At 50.9% G+C, this 16,907-nt stretch overlaps 5 protein-coding genes across 5 annotated transcripts; 1 reads left to right on the forward strand and 4 right to left on the reverse strand.

The window, feature by feature from the left end:
• Positions 1–473: 473 nt before the first annotated feature.
• Positions 474–3,170, reverse strand: BX661DRAFT_172012 (uncharacterized protein; the record flags this gene model as incomplete). The annotated part of the gene is given in 7 exon segments (XM_051533748.1): positions 474–796; positions 1,159–1,224; positions 1,777–1,847; positions 1,862–1,993; positions 2,213–2,317; positions 3,080–3,105; positions 3,123–3,170. 7 exon segments carry the CDS (start codon positions 3,168–3,170, stop codon positions 474–476), a joined length of 771 nt encoding a protein of 256 aa, XP_051390591.1.
• A 1,683-nt stretch (positions 3,171–4,853) lies between these two features.
• Positions 4,854–8,477, forward strand: BX661DRAFT_39264 (P-loop containing nucleoside triphosphate hydrolase protein). Its single transcript, XM_051539129.1, has 3 exons — positions 4,854–5,028; positions 5,154–5,315; positions 5,493–8,477. Exons 1-3 carry the CDS (start codon positions 4,909–4,911, stop codon positions 8,406–8,408), a joined length of 3,198 nt encoding a protein of 1,065 aa, XP_051390592.1. The 5' UTR covers positions 4,854–4,908; the 3' UTR covers positions 8,409–8,477.
• Positions 8,478–9,261: 784 nt separating this feature from the next.
• Positions 9,262–11,398, reverse strand: BX661DRAFT_154749 (uncharacterized protein; the record flags this gene model as incomplete). Its single annotated transcript, XM_051533262.1, has 4 exons — positions 9,262–9,824; positions 9,903–10,511; positions 10,638–11,132; positions 11,186–11,398. The coding sequence occupies 4 exons, from the start codon at positions 11,393–11,395 to the stop codon at positions 9,507–9,509; spliced, it is 1,632 nt and encodes a 543-aa protein (XP_051390593.1). The 3' UTR covers positions 9,262–9,506.
• On the reverse strand, positions 11,392–14,633 carry BX661DRAFT_172015 (uncharacterized protein; the record flags this gene model as incomplete). The annotated part of the gene is made up of 2 exons (XM_051533749.1): positions 11,392–12,837; positions 12,861–14,633. 2 exons carry the CDS (start codon positions 14,631–14,633, stop codon positions 11,392–11,394), a joined length of 3,219 nt encoding a protein of 1,072 aa, XP_051390594.1.
• On the reverse strand, positions 14,443–16,904 carry BX661DRAFT_184752 (uncharacterized protein). Its single transcript, XM_051536581.1, has 8 exons — positions 16,428–16,904; positions 16,290–16,325; positions 16,179–16,264; positions 15,948–16,037; positions 15,701–15,773; positions 15,289–15,576; positions 15,074–15,220; positions 14,443–15,041 (listed from the first exon to the last, which is right to left on the reverse strand). The coding sequence occupies exons 1-8, from the start codon at positions 16,821–16,823 to the stop codon at positions 14,859–14,861; spliced, it is 1,299 nt and encodes a 432-aa protein (XP_051390595.1). The 5' UTR covers positions 16,824–16,904; the 3' UTR covers positions 14,443–14,858.
• Between the last annotated feature and the right edge of the window lie 3 nt (positions 16,905–16,907).

The raw sequence follows: 16,907 nt of genomic DNA on the forward strand, positions 1-16,907 counted from the left end.
GGTATTACAAGCCACAGACTACGCGTGCATATTGTCCTCGCTATAAAGAGCGTGCGTCTCCGCGTCATCAGCCTCTGATGCCACGCTATCCACCTCGACCACATCCATGGCGCCGTCTTCGGCTCCGACCCTGCCGCATACTCCTTCCCAGCCTCGCCGCCACCAACGATGCCGCCGGGGCTGTCGTAGTTGTTGGGTGTCCGGCGCGGGCTAGGTGTACGCGTTCCTGAGCGAGACCGTGCCTCGGCAGCCTTTGCCGGCGATCGCGACCGCGACCGCGACCGCGAGGGGCTCCTGCTCACGCTCTTGCTATAGCTGCGGCTGCGGCTGCGGCTGTGACGCCTATCGGCCCCTTTCCCTTCGCACCACCCTTGCTCTTGCCGCTGTCGCGGCCCTTACCCCTGCTGCCCCTGCCTCTGGTACGGCTATGGCTCCGGCTCCGGCTGCTGCTGCGGCTCCTGCTGTAGCTGGGGCTACGACGGTGGCACGCCCACGACGCCCGCCGCGACCCCTGCTGTGACTGCGGCTACGGCTACGGCTGCGACTGCTGGCATCGCTGCTGACGCTGCGGGAGTAGCGGCGTCTTCTGGAGCGTGTGTCACGTCCATGGGTCTTCGAGCGAGACACGCTGGGCGACCGCGAGTCATGGCGCCGAGACTGGTACCGCCGGCTGGATGGCGAGCGGCTGCGACTGCGGCTACGGCTGCGGCTGCTGCTCCTGCTGCGACTACGGCTACGGCTGCGGCTACGGCTAGAGCTGCGACTGTGGCTGCGGCTGCGGCTGCGGCTAGAGCTGCTACACAGTACAAAAAGTTGCACACGACAAGTGTGCCGCCACCAAACATCACATTTGAAAAAAAAGTCAATCCGGAAAAAGCGTTAGCAAACTTGCATTTCACTGCCAATATTTATAAAACCACAACAGCATAGGCTGGCGATCAACCAGTGGAACAAACCAGCGCCTGCGCATCAAAATATGTTGCATCCCTCTTCAAAACGTATGCTGCGCGGGGCATAGATGAATGACACACCATCCCAGTTGGCCAGAATGTCGCACGTATCTTTCTTGTCGTTATGAAAAAATACATGTGGATATATATAAATACAATTGTGATATGTTACAAAATAGTAGTAATAATAGTAGTGTCTTAACCTTACCTTTTGCGTTGGCGGCTGCCTCTGCTGCGACGCGGGCTGCGCGAGCGGTTGCTGTCCCGCCCGTCACTAGACTTGCGTAAATCATTGGGCACGTGTGCAGATGAAGGAGGGTTGGGAGAATGATTCATGTAGAGAGTGGTGAAGTGGCTTAGCTTGACTTGTCTTTAGTGCAAATGGTGGGTACTTGATGGGTGAATGTGATCTTGTGGCATACATAGTATGCTCTTGGCAATATGTTTGTTGAGTGCAATTGGTCGTGTTGGCCCTTGCTGGAAATGGATTGTGTGTGTGTGGATGAACTGGGGATCTTGCGTTTATGATGATGTGAACATGTAAACATGCGTGCGCTCAGCAAGCGGAAGGCGTTGAAACTCTTGGTCTTGCGATCTTGACTTGCAAAACCTTGGCATCTCGGTCAACACAGCAGAGTGCTGCCTGGGGTGGCAATACACATGTTAGCAAATAAAACACAAGTTCAAGCAGCAAAGTCCACGCACACGCGTGCCACAGCTTGCGCCCCTTTAATATACCAAGCTACTACTCTCAACCCCTTCGTGACTGTGACTTCACAAGGGTTTGAAACAGCAATTACAAGCAGCACGCGCAGGCATGACTCACATGCACAAATACAGATCCAAAACCCAAGCAATACAAACAAAGTATACAAAATAGCAAGACAACGCATTGGACTGTATGTACTTACGTTTCAGTGACGCGCATCTCGCGCGACGACTTGCGGTTTCCGCGCGCAAACTCGATAGTTACCGGCTTTCTGAGAACCATGATGTCTCTGCGCCGATCGTACGCAGCCTCAGCGTCTTCGCGGTCATAATACCTATTAGCAAAGACAACAATAATCGGGATGTCATTTAGTGCGAATCAACCAAAAAAGGCCATGAAACAGCGCTTAAATACCATTGACAACTAAAATCAGGCTTATTTTTTGCTCTGCAACACGTGCTCGTGTGGATAAAAAATGCGCGATTGTTTTTTTCTGTGCCAAAGTAAAACAGATGGGTCATAACGCCGTCTCCAACCAATCGGATGAACTTACTCCACATATCCAAACCCGCGGGACTCCTTGGTGTAAAAGTCCAAGGGGATGTAAACGTCCTTAATTTTTCCGTACTTTTCGAAAGCAGCCTTCAGATCCCCGGACCTAAAAATAACAATTGAAATTTCAAATCAGCCAAGAGTCGTGCTCGTTAGTCCATAAACTGCCAAATGTTAACCGGAATAGCCACGCGAAAACGGAAGAAAAAACACGCCCAATTTACGACCCGCACGTGAATTGGCTCATTCTGATAATTACTTTACTCCCTTCCTAATTCGACTGACATGCAACGAGCAGTTACAATCGCGCGCCATGGTTAAACTTATTTAGTGCTTTTTAATCAATAATGCGTGTTGATAAGAGATCAAAAAAAGGGGAAAGCAATAATAAAGAAAAGTAGCAATTTTTTTCTCAAAACTTTGCTCCTTTTATTCTGCACCAAATTTTTTATTTTCTTTGCGCGCTCTGTTTTTCCATTGGATCACAAAATAGCCCTAAACTTTAACACTTGTAGGAGAGGCAACTGAGGTTGCATTGAGAAAAAAAAATAGAATTGAGTCTGGGCTTTTGCTGATCCCAACGAAAACCCTTATGCTGCTACCAGTGATAGTAATTAAATAGTGTTGATTGGATCAAGGTAAGCACTGCTATTGTTACATTTTAGTGTCGCACTGCTCTCTCGTCAGCCTGCAATTTGCTCCAATGTCACAGGCGCAATAAGGGTCGGTCGAAGTAACCGGCTGGCACAACAAAATGCCTGACCATCTTGGCTGAATTCCTCTGAGAACGCCCTCTTCCCCCAGGTCCAATGATGGACTCGGAGGAACATGGGAATCAAAGTGATCTTTTTTCGAACAAATGTTGTACCTTAAAGTGTTTACATTGTACTCAATCTAAATACATATTTTACTTTGCCAAAATGGCAATCAACATGGGAGCAGAAATAGTCTGGTGCCATTGAGCGGATTCTTTTACAAGAAAAGTTTCTGTAGTTTTTTTCAACAGCATATGGAAACAAATGGCTCGGCACCACTCGTCTCGGCCATGGCGCGCAGTACAAGGCTTATGAAGCGATCCCTGGTTTAATTCGGGCAAGAAATTGTGTGCCCCCCTTCCTCTTGCTCTATTGTACAAATTTGGCAAGTGTGGAAGGGATCAGCCATGTGAGAAGCTCAACATCCACACTCCCAACCAAGGAAACAAAAAGCTGCGCCCATGTGCTACGCTGTTGGATGGGACACATTCAAAGGCTCGGTCGTAACTTTCAGGCCCACCTTTATACAAGAAGTATATATTTAGCGAGAGATTGGACTTGATATTCTGCATTGCTTTAATTCTCTAGAACCTTTTTCAACAATTGTCTTTTTCTGTCTCTTCGCTTTATTTTATTCAGCTGTTGTGTCTATTTTCCATTTCAATTTTCAGCCGAGACATTGATACTCTAGCTTTCCCAGCCATTCATACATACATTCAGCTGTCGCTCTGACTGCACTTCGATTGTTGTTAGCACCCCCCCCTCCCGTTGCTGCCAATTCCTGCGCCTGTCACGCCAGCCTGAACAATACATTATTTACATACCTTACCTTACCTTACCAACACAGTGCAGCGCAACGCCGGAGGGCACGAGTCCTGTGTTCTTTTTTACAATTGTTTATTTGGTTGCTACACGCCATTGTACGCGCTCCAAACGTATTGCCCTGTGTAGAAAATTTTGAATTTTATCTGTTGTCTTCCAGTAGATTATTGGCAATGCCGCACGCGCACACATTCTATTTTTCATTTTAACCTGATATTTTTCCGCTTGAGCCAAAGCTCAGCTTTTATATAAAGGACGGTGTTCTGCTGCTGATATCTACATTCATGCTCCATTCATCCGGCTGTTTATTCTTTTTTCTCCCAGCTTTGCCTGCTCTTGATTTTTACATTTGCGTTACATTTCGCACAAACACACACACATCGTTATTACAATGTCATCGTACAACATCTACGATGTCTTGCCGCACCCGAGCCTGTTTCAGCAGCAGCAGCAGCAGCAGACACAGCAGGAGCGCAGCTCGTTCTATACAAGCTCCATCCGGCCACGGCCCTATCCACTGCGTCCTCGACGGGATCATCCACGGCGCTACAATCTCCAACTGGCCTTCACAATAATACAAGCTCTGAAATGCAGACAGCGCCGGCGACACAATACTGGGATGACAACGAATGGTCAGAGATCCGGCGGCGCCTTTGGAACGCCAAATAAGTATTATTCCCAGCGAGCAAGATAAAGCGTGATCGTCGAGCAGAAAACTCCACGCTGGAAATCAGGCATCCTTGGATATTAATTTTGCGCATGGCCTGGCTGTCAATCATTTCAAATGGGCAAATCAACTTTTTTTGGTTGCTTGCACAGTGTCCAGGCTCGTTGACTCATGCTGTGTTTTCAACGCTTTTTGTAGTCAATTATTGATTTTTTGTATTATAAATATTGTTTAGTCAGATTCGACCTACACGCCAAAGCACTATCTACACACACAATTGGGCACAAACACGCCGAGCTTTGCACAGTCAAATCCCAAAAGCCACCAGCCACCTTCCGCTTGGGGGGCACTCATGCATGTATCTCTGCTTCCATCATGTGGACGTGAGAGTGTTGGCATGCTTATCTTTTCAATATATTACTATTTGCCATATTCGCAAAACCTGTCGTTGGCATGCAGGCACCAGCCACCAAAAATCCTCTGAGCCCTGTGCGGCAGCCGAAGCGCAAAAGCGCCGCTAAGCAACATTCCCAACAAACACAAAGCATTGAGCCAGATGTTGCTGCTGACAATGTAAGTTTCAGCAAACAAAATTGGAGAAGCACGGCTTAAATCAAAATATTGTGTCTTAAATGTACTCAACATTATCATGTCAATTCATATTTTTTAAGGACGCCCTTTTGGTTTGCTCGATTTAGGATCTTCCCAGCCTGCTCGATATATTCCAGTTTCTCGATTCGCCAGATCCGTCGCTGTATATTGATGTTTGTCTAAGCAGCGAGTACGCCGACATATTCCAGGCATGTATCGGTGCATCCATATACGACGGGATGCGCACACCGCTGTATCGATATCAAAAGGTAAGTAGTCCTCAGTTCTTTTTTAAATATTCTTTGAAGCAAATAATGTGATTTGCGTGCATGCAATTGATGATACCAATCTATCCGAATTTGATATTGACACATTTATATGCTAATTCTGAAAACATTGATTTTCAATTTAATAATTTATTTTGTAAATGCGAAACAATCATGTAGAACTCGGTGTTCAAGATGCTGAGGCGCGAGCTGCTTCCCGATTTCATTATTGATCCAAATTATGCTCCGCTAACTGAAAATGAAAACATAGAGACCAAGCGCTTCTGTCACCCACTTCTGCCATTCTTTCAGTTTGCCCACGGATTCGACCAAGCGACAAACCGCTGGATCTACACGCACCAGCAATCGCCAAACACACCTGTTCCGGCGCAGGACGTTGCATGGTACAGCGATGCGCGCGGCGGAATCATCTGCGAAGACATGGGAACTGGAAAGACATGCGAGTGTCTAGCACTAATACTACTGACGAAGCGTCAAATGGCCCGGCCTCCTATCGAAGGCGAAACATTGCCATGTGTCGGCACTGTCACTTCCAGACTGGAAACCGACGCTGGCAAGAAAACTGGTGATAATAATTCAGGCGTTAGTCTTCCACACAAGGGTGTGCCGTCATTAAAGTATTTGGCTATCAGAACTGCGCTATTGAGCTGTGCCGAGTCTCTCCGCGTAATGCATGACGACGGCATGATCCCAGATGACTTGTGGCAGCAGTTGGAGCCGTATCCACCATACTACCGGGTCAATCCAATTGCTGAATCCCGCACGCGGCGAGGAGCGCCTACTGACAACATGCAGTCTGTGTTTTTCAAAGTATACCTGAGCAGCTCAACCATAGTCGTGGTACCAGACAATTTGGTCGATCAATGGGTGCGCGAAAAATACAAACATGTCGAGGACCACGGCGGCTTGGAGATCCTCAAACTGGACGACAGCGTGAATACAATTCCTGAGCCACAGACACTGATCAAATACGACTTGGTCCTTGTTTCGGTCAGCAGACTGTCTAAAGAGTACATTCCGATTGATTCAAACCTGGCAGAGCTGTGGAACATGTGCCGGTGCTATTCGCGCGGACTATCTCAGTGCACGTGTAACCGACGTACATATAGTGCTTTGAATAGGTCGCCCTTGCTGCGCGTGCATTGGAAGCGTATAATTGTGGACGAAGGCCACATTATGTCGAGTCGTAATACCACGCGGTCGCTCATGGCCGCATACTTAATTGCCGAGCGGCGCTGGGTTTGCACTGGAACTCCGACACACAATTTGGTTCACGCAACATCGGCTCTCACTGTTGACAAGCAGTCAACACGGCCGCCATTACCACTACCACCAACATTGGCGGCAGCAGCAGATACAAATGCAGATGCAAATGCAGACACAAACACAGACACAGACGCAAACTTGGAATTTGGGTTTGAGACTAGTTCCGAATGTCCAGACTCGCGGCCAAACAACAGCACAAATGCCAGGGCGCGCAAGATGCCGCGCAGACACTTAGTGGATCCGCGAGAAAGCTCCTCAGACTTTTTGCAGCTCGGGACCCTCGTATCCAAATTCCTGCGGGTCGGCCCTTTTGCCCACTCGACCTCCGCATGGACCAGTCTCATGGTGCTTCCTTACAAACGAAACAAGCCCGGTGCCTCCGATCGCCTGCAAGCGCTGATGCAAAGCATAATGGTCCGCAACCGTCCCGACGCAATCACAAGCGACGTGCAGCTCCCGCCGCTCCACGAGAAGATCGTACAGTTGTCTCCCACGCGACACCAGGCGCTTACATACAACACTGTTGTAGCGTTCTTCAACATCAACGCTGTTTTGACTGAGCGGGTCGGGAGGGATTACTTTTTTCACCCAGAGAACAAGCGACATTTGCGCCAGATCGTCGAAAATCTGTTCCATGCCTGTTTTTGGTTCTCGATCAGCCCAAAGCATATTGCCGACGGTGTGATGAACGGCAAGCAGGCACTCGAGCTTTGGGAGCGAGGCGAGAAGCCGTACTCAGTTGAGGATGCTGATCTGCTGCGAAGAAGCATTGCCGAACTGCAGCGGGCATCTAGTGATTCCGAGTGGGCTTATGTGGCGCATGCCGAATCAGTAGGATACTGGATCAGCGGTCTGCCGCACAAAATTAGCGAACATTCGTTTAACGCGCCGACTGATACTGCTGAATGCCAAAGATCTGAATCTGCACGACTGGCGACTGCATCTCAGCTTTTGCAAATGGTGGCAGCGGCCAAGGACATGATGGCCACAGCAAGCGATGGCTTGCCGCCGCTCTCGACCAATATTGATCCGAGCGAGTTTGAGGAGCTTCAGTCGGCCAAGGTGTCTGGCTGCACGAGCAACAAAATTGCATACATTCTCGATCAAATCCGTCTTTTTTACCAAGATGAAAAGTGCATTATATTTGCAAATACCCAGAACGAGGTGGCGCTGCTACACGAAGCTTTGGATGTGGCACGGATACCTCATTTGGTCTACGCCAACCAGGCAATGAGCCAGAGCCAGCGTCGGCACAATATCACGACGTTTTCAACTAGCACATTTTATAACGTTATCCTTGTCGACGTCTATTTGGCAGCATACGGGATTGATCTTTCGGCCGCGTCGCGGGTCTGGTTTGTCAGCCCCATCTGGCAGGCTGCGCGGGAGCGGCAAGCAATCAAGCGCGCGCACAGGCTGGGTCAGAGTCGGCCAGTTTTCATGGAAACTCTACTTACTAGGGAAACCATAGAGGAGGCTCTTTGGCGCAGACGACAAGATATTTCAAGAAATGACACCGAGATGGTCGTCAAGGATGTCGAAGAGGATGGCAAAATGCGCGGCATGCTCTTAGACTCCAAATTCATTGAGGTGGATGAATCGACCGACGCGGGTTCTGTGGCAGGTGTCTTTGGGTCAGATATTCGGTTCTGGCCGACGAATATTCGGTATCCGCGGCAGCTGCGCCAAAAGTACAAAATGTGGAGCCCAGGCTCGCCCGAAAATGTCAGCCCGAGCGTTCCGTTTTTCAAGACACGAAGGCTGACGCTCCGGCTCACCGAAGGTTCAAAAGAAACAGGAAACTTCTGAGACACGATGCCTGGTGCAGCCGATGATAAATAGCCACGCTTTTTTTACCATGTCCAGTGGTAAACCAACTAAAATTTTTATTTTTTCAAATCTAGAAAATAATGATGGTGTTTTGGACAAGGTCCTCCATTCATTTCGTAGTCACTGGGTAAAACGAGCGGGGACCAAGCCGTCAGGCAGTAAGTAATAGCTGCCTTGATGTGAAGAAATAATAAAAATACCCAGTCTTGTTGCGCTTGGCAGCAGCGTTTGTCTTGGGACAGCATTCGGATCAATTGGCGGTCTATCACAGCGTTTGAAAGCTGGGTGGTACTCACCAAATTTGCAACGATATAGGAATATCATAATAAAATTACAACCGGGTGCAATGTCACGGTTCTAACACCTGAACTTGATTTTGAACTCAATAGCGGCCTTGGGCTTGTCCTTGAGCGCCAGCTCCAAATTCTGTGAAATGTCGGACCTCGTTTTATGATTTTTGGGATCATAAATCAATCGTGTCTGTGAATACTGTGTTTTTTGAGCGAGCTGCGAAACAAAAATTCAGTACTAAAATTGTAAGCCAACTATTTCCAACACTAGTCGAGTGCTTTGCATATTCATATTTAAACTTAGCAACACTAGTTCGATTATCGAACAACTATTTTCAAACTATTCTTGAGTGTACTTCTTTTATGGCCACATTTTCTGAACTAACTTGTAACACACTAGAAGCATAGCCTAAAATGACTAGCAGAAGAAAATAAAGTAAGCTTCCTGCTTAAAATGATAGCAATTTTGTCGTATCTATAGATCCCAAAAGGATAAATGACATGATGTCCACTCCAGCGCATGATTCTTCCATTTTTCATCATTTTAATTTTCTTTCAGTTTATTCATTAATACCAGCCAAACTATACGAGCGTTTGACCAAATAAATATGGTTTTGCGCTCCAAAACTCTATTTCCAGCGCTTATACTGTCACTATATGATTGTTTGGAGGCGTGGAATCAAATCAAGCGCGACCAATGAACATGTTCAGATCCTTGACAAGGAAGCCCAGTGCCTGGCTGGCTGTGGTGGCTGCACCGGGTTGCTGACAATGTCTCCAAAGTCACTCATCGAGTCGCCACAGACATCGGCCCCCGGCGTTGGAGGAGACTTGGCAGCCTCGCGCTGCGCGTTCTGGCGAAGGCGATGGATGGTCCGCAGCCGCGCGCGCCAGGGCGAGATAACTCGGCAGCGCTGGAGTCGGCCTTTTTGCAGCTGGAAAAGACATTCGAAAGGATCGCTGCGTGGATCGCTATGCTCCTGACAAACGCGGGCAGCGCAGTCAGCGTCAGCAGCTTCGGTTCGATGGCCGGCCCGTAAAAGGGCACGCTTGGGTTGACCTGGGTCATGACCTTGTAGAGTTGCACATACATGGTTTTGTCGTTCTCAGGGCTCGCCGCATCTTGAGTTTCGCCGTGCGGCCAGGCTATCTCCTCCTCGCGGGTGGAAATAGTGCCGTCGACCGGCGTGACGATGATCTGCACGTAATTGAACTGGCTCGGGATCGTGTCAAATTCATAGTCCCTGCCTGACTCATTGAACACAATCTGCACGTAGTCGTTGGCCATGTGCGCCTTCTTGCGGATGATCTGCTCGTGCTTGTCCTCGCGCGCCGGCATCAGCGTGCCAACATGGAAGACTAGCTGCGAGACCAGGTCGCGCCAACGAATGGTGTAGCGGCCGTCTTCGTCGTTGCCGCTAGTATCCAGGCTCGCGGAGAACCCCTTCATGCCGCTTAGGCGTGTGATTGTCCCCAACCCGCGCAAAAAGTTCCAGTACACCGGCGAGCCCTGTTGGTTAAGCAGGATCTCGCGCTCAGTGGTCTGGCCGGGCCCGACGTAAACAACACTGACCTTGTAAGTGTCAACGGTGTTCATAGTGTCAAAGACGCGGATCGAGCGCGCGATGGCCTCGGCGCCCGAGGGCAGCAGCTCTGGTGGGTCGATGTTCTGCAGGCCCGGGTACGCAGTGATGAACTCTTGTGCCAAGCACGGCGCCGGTCCAAAGCTGATGGGTAGGTGCGCGGCGCGACTCATGGCCGCGTTGTTCGTCACCAGCTCTCCGAGAAGCAGCTTCTTTATCGAGTCCTGCGGCAGCGTGTTAGCCTCGGATGGCACGCTGGGCGCGCCGGGCATTGCCAATGAGTGCAGCCGGCGGCTTCGGCTGATGCTGCGCCCGCGTGACTGCGCCCGCGCTACAGCGGGGCCCAAGCTTGAACTTGGCGAATCGGTGGTCGGGCTGATCGGCGGGGACATTGGCGGCAGCTCGATCCGCTCGGCATACTTTTTGCGGACCTCGGCCGGCAGATCGACCATGCGCAAGGTCGTTCCGCTCGCACTGCGCACAATTATCTGTGCCAGCAAGCCCCGTCTTTGGGCGCGAATAGTCACAATGGCGTTGTGCTGCAGCCAGCTACGCTCGACTACCGACCCGAGGTCCTCTGCAAAGACGGCGTCCGCCAGTTTCAGAATCTCATCGCTCGACCGGTTGTAGTTTTTCAGGATCATGTCCAAGCAAACCGCGTTCGCTTCGTCCAAACTGGTGCGACTATAGTTTGCCCGCAGCAGGCCCATGACAATGTGGTCAACGACCTCCGACTTGAGCCTCGTCGGGAGTGACAGAAAAAAGACATCAATGATCTGGTACGCCATGATGAAAACGTACTGGCTCAGCGCCACGTTTTGAACAGAGGTCTTTGCAGGCGCAGCAGCAGAGCCGCTCCCGAAGCGTCGTTACTGGCTGACACAGACGACTCGCGCCGGCGCTGGTTATTGTGGAACTGAATATAGTTGATGGCCACAGCAAACAGAGTCGTGTAGTCCTTGGTGTGGAAGTTGGCGTATAGCTGGTGCTCGCGCGAGATAGACGATACGAACTCCAGCAGGTGCCCACTGATCTGAGGAGACGAGTAGATCCGAGTGAGTTGCTCCAAAATTCCGAGCAGGGTGCGCATCATCGCGCCGGCATCTCCAGCATGCCGACGCCAAGCGCGTGCAGGCAGATCTGCGACGTAGCATACGATGTCGAGGTCAGGATCAGCCCTTCGGAGAAGGCGAGAATCAGCGAGTCCTGCTGCTTGCGCTGGATAAGCTCCTTGTAATGCATGACGCCGATCAAAAGGCTGTAAGTGAGTGTCGACATGCGGTCCTTTTCCGTGGCCGACAGCCGCGTGCGCCCATCCTGACCGTACGTTGACATACGGAGAAAGCTGATCAGATAGTTGACCAGCGTGCGTATCTGGTCCCTGCAGTCCTTGAACAGATACGCATTGCCAAGCTGCACCCGCAGGCCACTGCAGAGGGTTTTGTACGTCTCGATATCGGTATTTGTCTGAAACAGATGAGTTAGAATGCTGACGTAGCGCTGGATCGGGAACTGTATAATCTGGGTGCTGGAAGCGGCTGAGCTGATGTTGCTGCACTCAGGGTTAGCAGGATTGGCCTTCCCTCCTTCCTTGGTTACAGCGTCAAGCTGCAGACGCCTGTTTTCGCGCAAGCTCACGCGCTGATCCATGACGCTGTCGTTGCACGAGGGCAGGATGTACAGCTTCAACATTGAGTCAGCATGCAGCCGCGTAAACACCGACAGTATGTCGCGCTGCACGGACGGGAACGTGTGGATGGACTCGAGCATGTCCAGTAGCCGCTCGGTGAGCTCAATGGTGTCGGGCACTGAGCGGTCGTAGTCCATGCCGTTGCTGACGGCGGTGTTTGTAATGCGCCATTCGAGAACGGCCAGCAGGCAGTGCACAGTGATCGAAATGCGCTCAAAGCTGGAGTAACTGGCCTCGCTTTTGTCGGACACGTGGCTGTCAGTTGGTGACAGTGCAGGTGCCAGTACTGGTGCCGCTACTGGAGGCGGTGAGCTCGGTGCAGAATGCTGAAAGTTGTACTGCCCCGGAGATGCCTCACCGTGATGCGTCGCGCTGCCCACGTTCTGGCGCTGCTGTTGGATCTTCCGGGTGTACTGTGGCTCGATTGCCGCCTGCGCTGCAAATCCTAGTATCGCATGGAATAGCTGCGAGTCGCCGGCCTTGTTCATGGCAATCTCCACCATTTCGAGCACGCTCTCGACAACCTTGCCATCCTCCTCGAGATGCAGCTGCTCAAGCAGCGACGTGATAAAGGGCATGCGCAAAAATCCGGCAAGGTCCGCGTTGGTGCGCCCGGAGAAGACCTTAACACACACTTGGACCATATTCTGGCGCAGGGCAATCGAGCGCGACCGGTCAAAGTAAAATAGGTGCATCAGGCTCTCAAGAGTCTCCAGCCGCCGGGCCTCTTCGGTGCTCAGGAAACCGGCGACCTCGACTAAGTGCAGCAGCTCCTGGGCGAGGTCGTCGGAAAGCACGTGATCCAGCCTCAGCAGCAAATCGACGACGAGGCCGGCGGGAAATGGCTGTATCGGCGATACACGCCCACAATCGACTCTAGCGCGCAATCATAAAGCTGGGCCAGAGTCGCAGCCCTCTCGCCGCCATCCAAGTCGCCGTCCAGCTCGTCTTTGTACTTGTCAGTCGTGCGGCACTCAATGGTGCTCGTCATGATGCTGAGCACCATGCCCCAGTCGTCGACGAGAATCGAATCAATGCGGTCGTCGTTAGCCACCCTGCACAGGTAGGGGAACACCAGTCGCAGCACCTCGGGATGCATGCAATCAGCCGCCTTGCCCAGTACAGGTAGACAGTTGCCCGTGCGCAGGCTGAACTGAAAGCATGTCGGCCCCGTATCCATCACCTGTGTGATGAAGAAAACTATGCCGTTAACTGCCAGCTGGTACAGCGTCATCGCGGGCATGCCGTATATGGGCGTGTTGTTGAGGGACGTGTCCTTTGTATTTGTGATGTGGCTCATCGACAGCAGCGTGTCGCGCATGTAACAGGACGTGAATAGCGTGTACACAATGTCGCAACACAGCTGCTTGCACATGGGGATGCTGACTGTGGTGCACAACAACATAATTCCCTGCATCAGCACTCCCTCTGACAGCGCGCCGTAGGTGATCACAGTCTTGAGAAGATGCAGCAGGCCATGAAGGTGCGTGGCCTCGCCCCAGATCCACATCACCTTTTCAATGGCGCCCTCTCTAAGCAGCTTGGTCTGCATAGCCTTCTCGCACAAAGAAGATGTTATTTTTGATATCGGCAAGGGGTCCAAAACGGGGTACTCAGCGCAGATAATGTGCGAGAGGAATTCCAGCGAGGCGGTCAACGCTACCGCTGCATCCGCGGACGGGGCCTGCGCAGTCTCCAAAAGCGGATCTTCCGGGTAACACTGATCGGCTGCCAGCCGCACCCAGCTCTCGGCCCGCTCGAACCAGGTCATTGAGTCTTCAGCGAGGTGCTGTCCGTTGTCCGAGGCCCACGACGCGCACCGTACTGCCAGCATAATCTCGGCCCAGCCATCCGCCTGGCTGACAATGTCAAGCATCTCGTTGCGCGTCCCAAAAGCATCGAATCCGAAGCTGCTATCCTGTAGCTTGCTCTCGGCCAGCTCAACTAGAATACTCAGGATCAGCATACGCGCGGTTGACCGCAGATCCGAGTCTAGCTGGCATGCCCCATCATCATTATCCCCGTAGTTTTGGAAGACGAGCCGGGCGATGTCTCCGATTGCGTGCCACATAGCGTTGACGTTGACCAATTGCTTGCCTTTGATATCAAAAACCAGCTTCTGCAGCGCCGAAAGTCTGTGATCCATCGGCGCGTCCTGGTCGGCCAGCCCAGCGCACTCGAGAACTAGCAGATCTGCATCGAATGGGCCGAGCCTGGCTTGCGAATCGGCCGATTGTAACGAATCGTCTCCTGTGAAGCCCTCAGCAAGCTCCATGCTATGTGGACCCTCGGCGGCGGTCTGCAGCTCTGCTGTTGCCAATGACGTCTGGCCAATATCAATGCCTCCTGTTTCATCGGCACTGTTGTCGCGCGGGTGCTCCGCCACCGCTGACTGTGCGACAGGGTCGGTGGCGGGGCCAGTCGCTGCGGTGTCAATGCTTGGAAACTGCTCTGGCTTTGCCAGGCCCTTGCTGCTGCTAATATTGCTGCTGCTGCTGTTGTTGTTGCTATAATTACTGTCCTGCGGAAATGTGCCTCGCAGCACATTGCGAAATATCGCTGCGAATGCAGAACCAGTTTTACTTCCGCTGTGCTGAGCGGTGCGCCTCGAATATAGCGGGCGGTCGTTGTTGTCGCTCATAGTATGTGGAAAGAATTGAAGAAAATGTGAATGTAATGCGAAATATCGTTTTTTTACAACTAAAAATGAGTCAAGGAAAAAAAAGAGGAAATGAAAAGTCAAGCCCAAAAAAGGCACTACTATGTTATTGGAAACTCGGAAGAAAAATGGGGAATACAAGGCTGAAGCTTGTATTGTTGAGTTTAAAAAATGACATATGCAATGTTAATCTAAAAAACAACGGATTTAGAACAGTTCGAGGGCCTGTGTGTAGTTCGCCACCCAGTCAATCCGGCGGAACTCGGCAGCTCCGCCAAGCAACTGCTGGTACGATCCGCTCTTATCATCGAGCTGCCGCGCAAGATCCTGGATCTGCAGCGCAAGCTCCGACGCATTGCCAAACACCATGCCGTTGCGCTCGGTGACGAGCTCGTTGATGCATGAAAAGCGGTAGGCCACACAGGCGTGCCGCACCCCAACATATCCACAACCTTCATCGGCAGATCGAGCCCAGACGACGAGGTGTGCAGAGATACACCCAGGTCGGCAGAGCCAAGCAGCAGCGGGTAGTCCTCGGCCGACAGCCACGCTGTGACAATGTGGATTTGCTGAGCTGCATTTGGGAGATTTTGCGCTCATAGAATTCGCGCAACTGGCCCTTTCCCGTAATGAGAACCACCAGCGATGGCAATGCACGGACGCTTTGCATACTTGATGTTGCTGCATGCTCATAGATCGTCAGCGCTTCAAGGATAATGGAAAAGTCCTCGTCAGCTGTCCAGCTAGTGCTGCTGACAAGTAGCATCGGCCTGTTCTTGCGCATTTTCGCAATGCCTTTGCTGTCCTTGCGCGTCAAAAGAGAGACTTGTGCTGACTGTACCTTGAGGTCCTCGCTGCCACTGCCGCTGGAAATCAGGCTGCCAAGCCCTGCAAACTGCGGGTCGTTCAGCAGCCTCGTCCACAGCTATAAATAAGCAGACTCGAGAAAAAATTGCAGCAACATGAAAAATGGGGGAGCGCACAGCATATATTAGCCAAATCCTTGACATTGCAATTGAATATAATGTAAATAAATTGTGTATGCTTACTGTGTGGATTTCTGCTGCTTCGAGATGTTTAAAGTGCTTCGGCGCCTTGTCATGGAGCACCACAAGCTTGCCTCTAAAATTTTGAAAACCAAAATTGAGGTGATAACAGAGTGTATTTAAATATGGGCGGACATTAGCGAATACAAAAAGCCGTTGGCTCAAATCAGCACGCATGCATTAATTCATTCGTTCATTTGCTTGTGCGCCCTCATTGTATTCAAAGCAAACAGTACCGCATTTTACATACTTAATTGCCCATTTGTCTCGCAGGTCGGACGCCATGGCGTTTGTAACGCACAAGTGCGCGTACGCTGAATTGCCGAAGAATTGCTCAAATCTAAAAAGATGCACAAATTGATGTTATTGAGCTTGTTTGAACTGTACCCCATTTTTAAAAAGGGACATCAATGTCATTGCGATCAGTATCTGCAACGATTACCGATGCACTTTTTTTGCAAAACCACATGTATCGTCTTACCGCTTTGCCAGCGCCACTACTGGGTGAGAGTCGCCAAGCTTCATGCCCAGGATGGTGTACCCGTATTGTGCCAGTCGATGATCAGCCTCGCACCGGTCAAAATGCACAAACACGGGCAACCAGCAGCGTCGGAATTGCTGGTGGATTCTATAAATATTTGACAGAATATAACATTGGTTTAGTTAGCAATGCAGCTCGCCACAACATTGAAAAGTTTTTCCAGTGTGGTTTTTTATAATAATTCCTTACCTGCACTAGAATGACATCCGGCCGAGAGATGATAAACAAGAGCATCCAAAACAACGTCCATAGCTGGTACACAACCTTTAGAGGCGCGTAAACGTAGAATACAGCGCGCGGCGCGGATGTGGGTTGCGGAAGCACCCGTATATGACGCAGTGTGATGTTTGGCGCTGTCAGAATATCTTCCATCGGTGTCGCACCATCGTATCCAATAAAGTCGACAAGATGGCCCGCTCGCGCTAGCGACAGCGCGTGATACTGCATGCGAGGCGACCTCCCGATGTCGCCAAGTACCAAAATAGCCACTCGTCTGGCTCTGCTGGTCGCATCCTTAACATCGTCAGCCCTGTCAGGCGTAGACCTGCCGCGGTCTCTTTGGCGGATGTTGCTCTGTTTGTCCATTCAGTTGAGTATGGCCAAATCACAACTGCAGTGTATCGGGGGGAATATCAACAAGAATCAATAAGCAGTTTTAATAGAAAATAA

The sequence above is a fragment of the Kickxella alabastrina genome (assembly GCF_025024165.1).
Source record: "Kickxella alabastrina strain RSA 675 chromosome Unknown BX661scaffold_16, whole genome shotgun sequence".
NCBI classification, from domain to species: domain Eukaryota; kingdom Fungi; phylum Kickxellomycota; class Kickxellomycetes; order Kickxellales; family Kickxellaceae; genus Kickxella; species Kickxella alabastrina.

What these genes read in the sequence shown, in the direction of transcription:
- BX661DRAFT_39264 (XM_051539129.1), top strand. Translation starts at nt 4,909, where the DNA reads ATGCAGGCACCAGCCACCAAAAATCCTCTGAGCCCTGTGCGGCAGCCG. An exon ending in CAGATGTTGCTGCTGACAAT is followed by an intron (nt 5,029 to 5,153) that starts GTAAGTTTCAGC and finishes TGCTCGATTTAG; the next exon opens with GATCTTCCCAGCCTGCTCGA. An exon ending in CGCTGTATCGATATCAAAAG is followed by an intron (nt 5,316 to 5,492) that starts GTAAGTAGTCCT and finishes ACAATCATGTAG; the next exon opens with AACTCGGTGTTCAAGATGCT.
- BX661DRAFT_184752 (XM_051536581.1), bottom strand. Translation starts at nt 16,823, where the DNA reads ATGGACAAACAGAGCAACATCCGCCAAAGAGACCGCGGCAGGTCTACG. An exon ending in CGGATGTCATTCTAGTGCAG is followed by an intron (nt 16,326 to 16,427) that starts GTAAGGAATTAT and finishes AAATATTTATAG; the next exon opens with AATCCACCAGCAATTCCGAC. An exon ending in TGTTGGGGTGCGGCACGCCT is followed by an intron (nt 15,042 to 15,073) that starts GTGTGGCCTACC and finishes TGCATCAACGAG; the next exon opens with CTCGTCACCGAGCGCAACGG.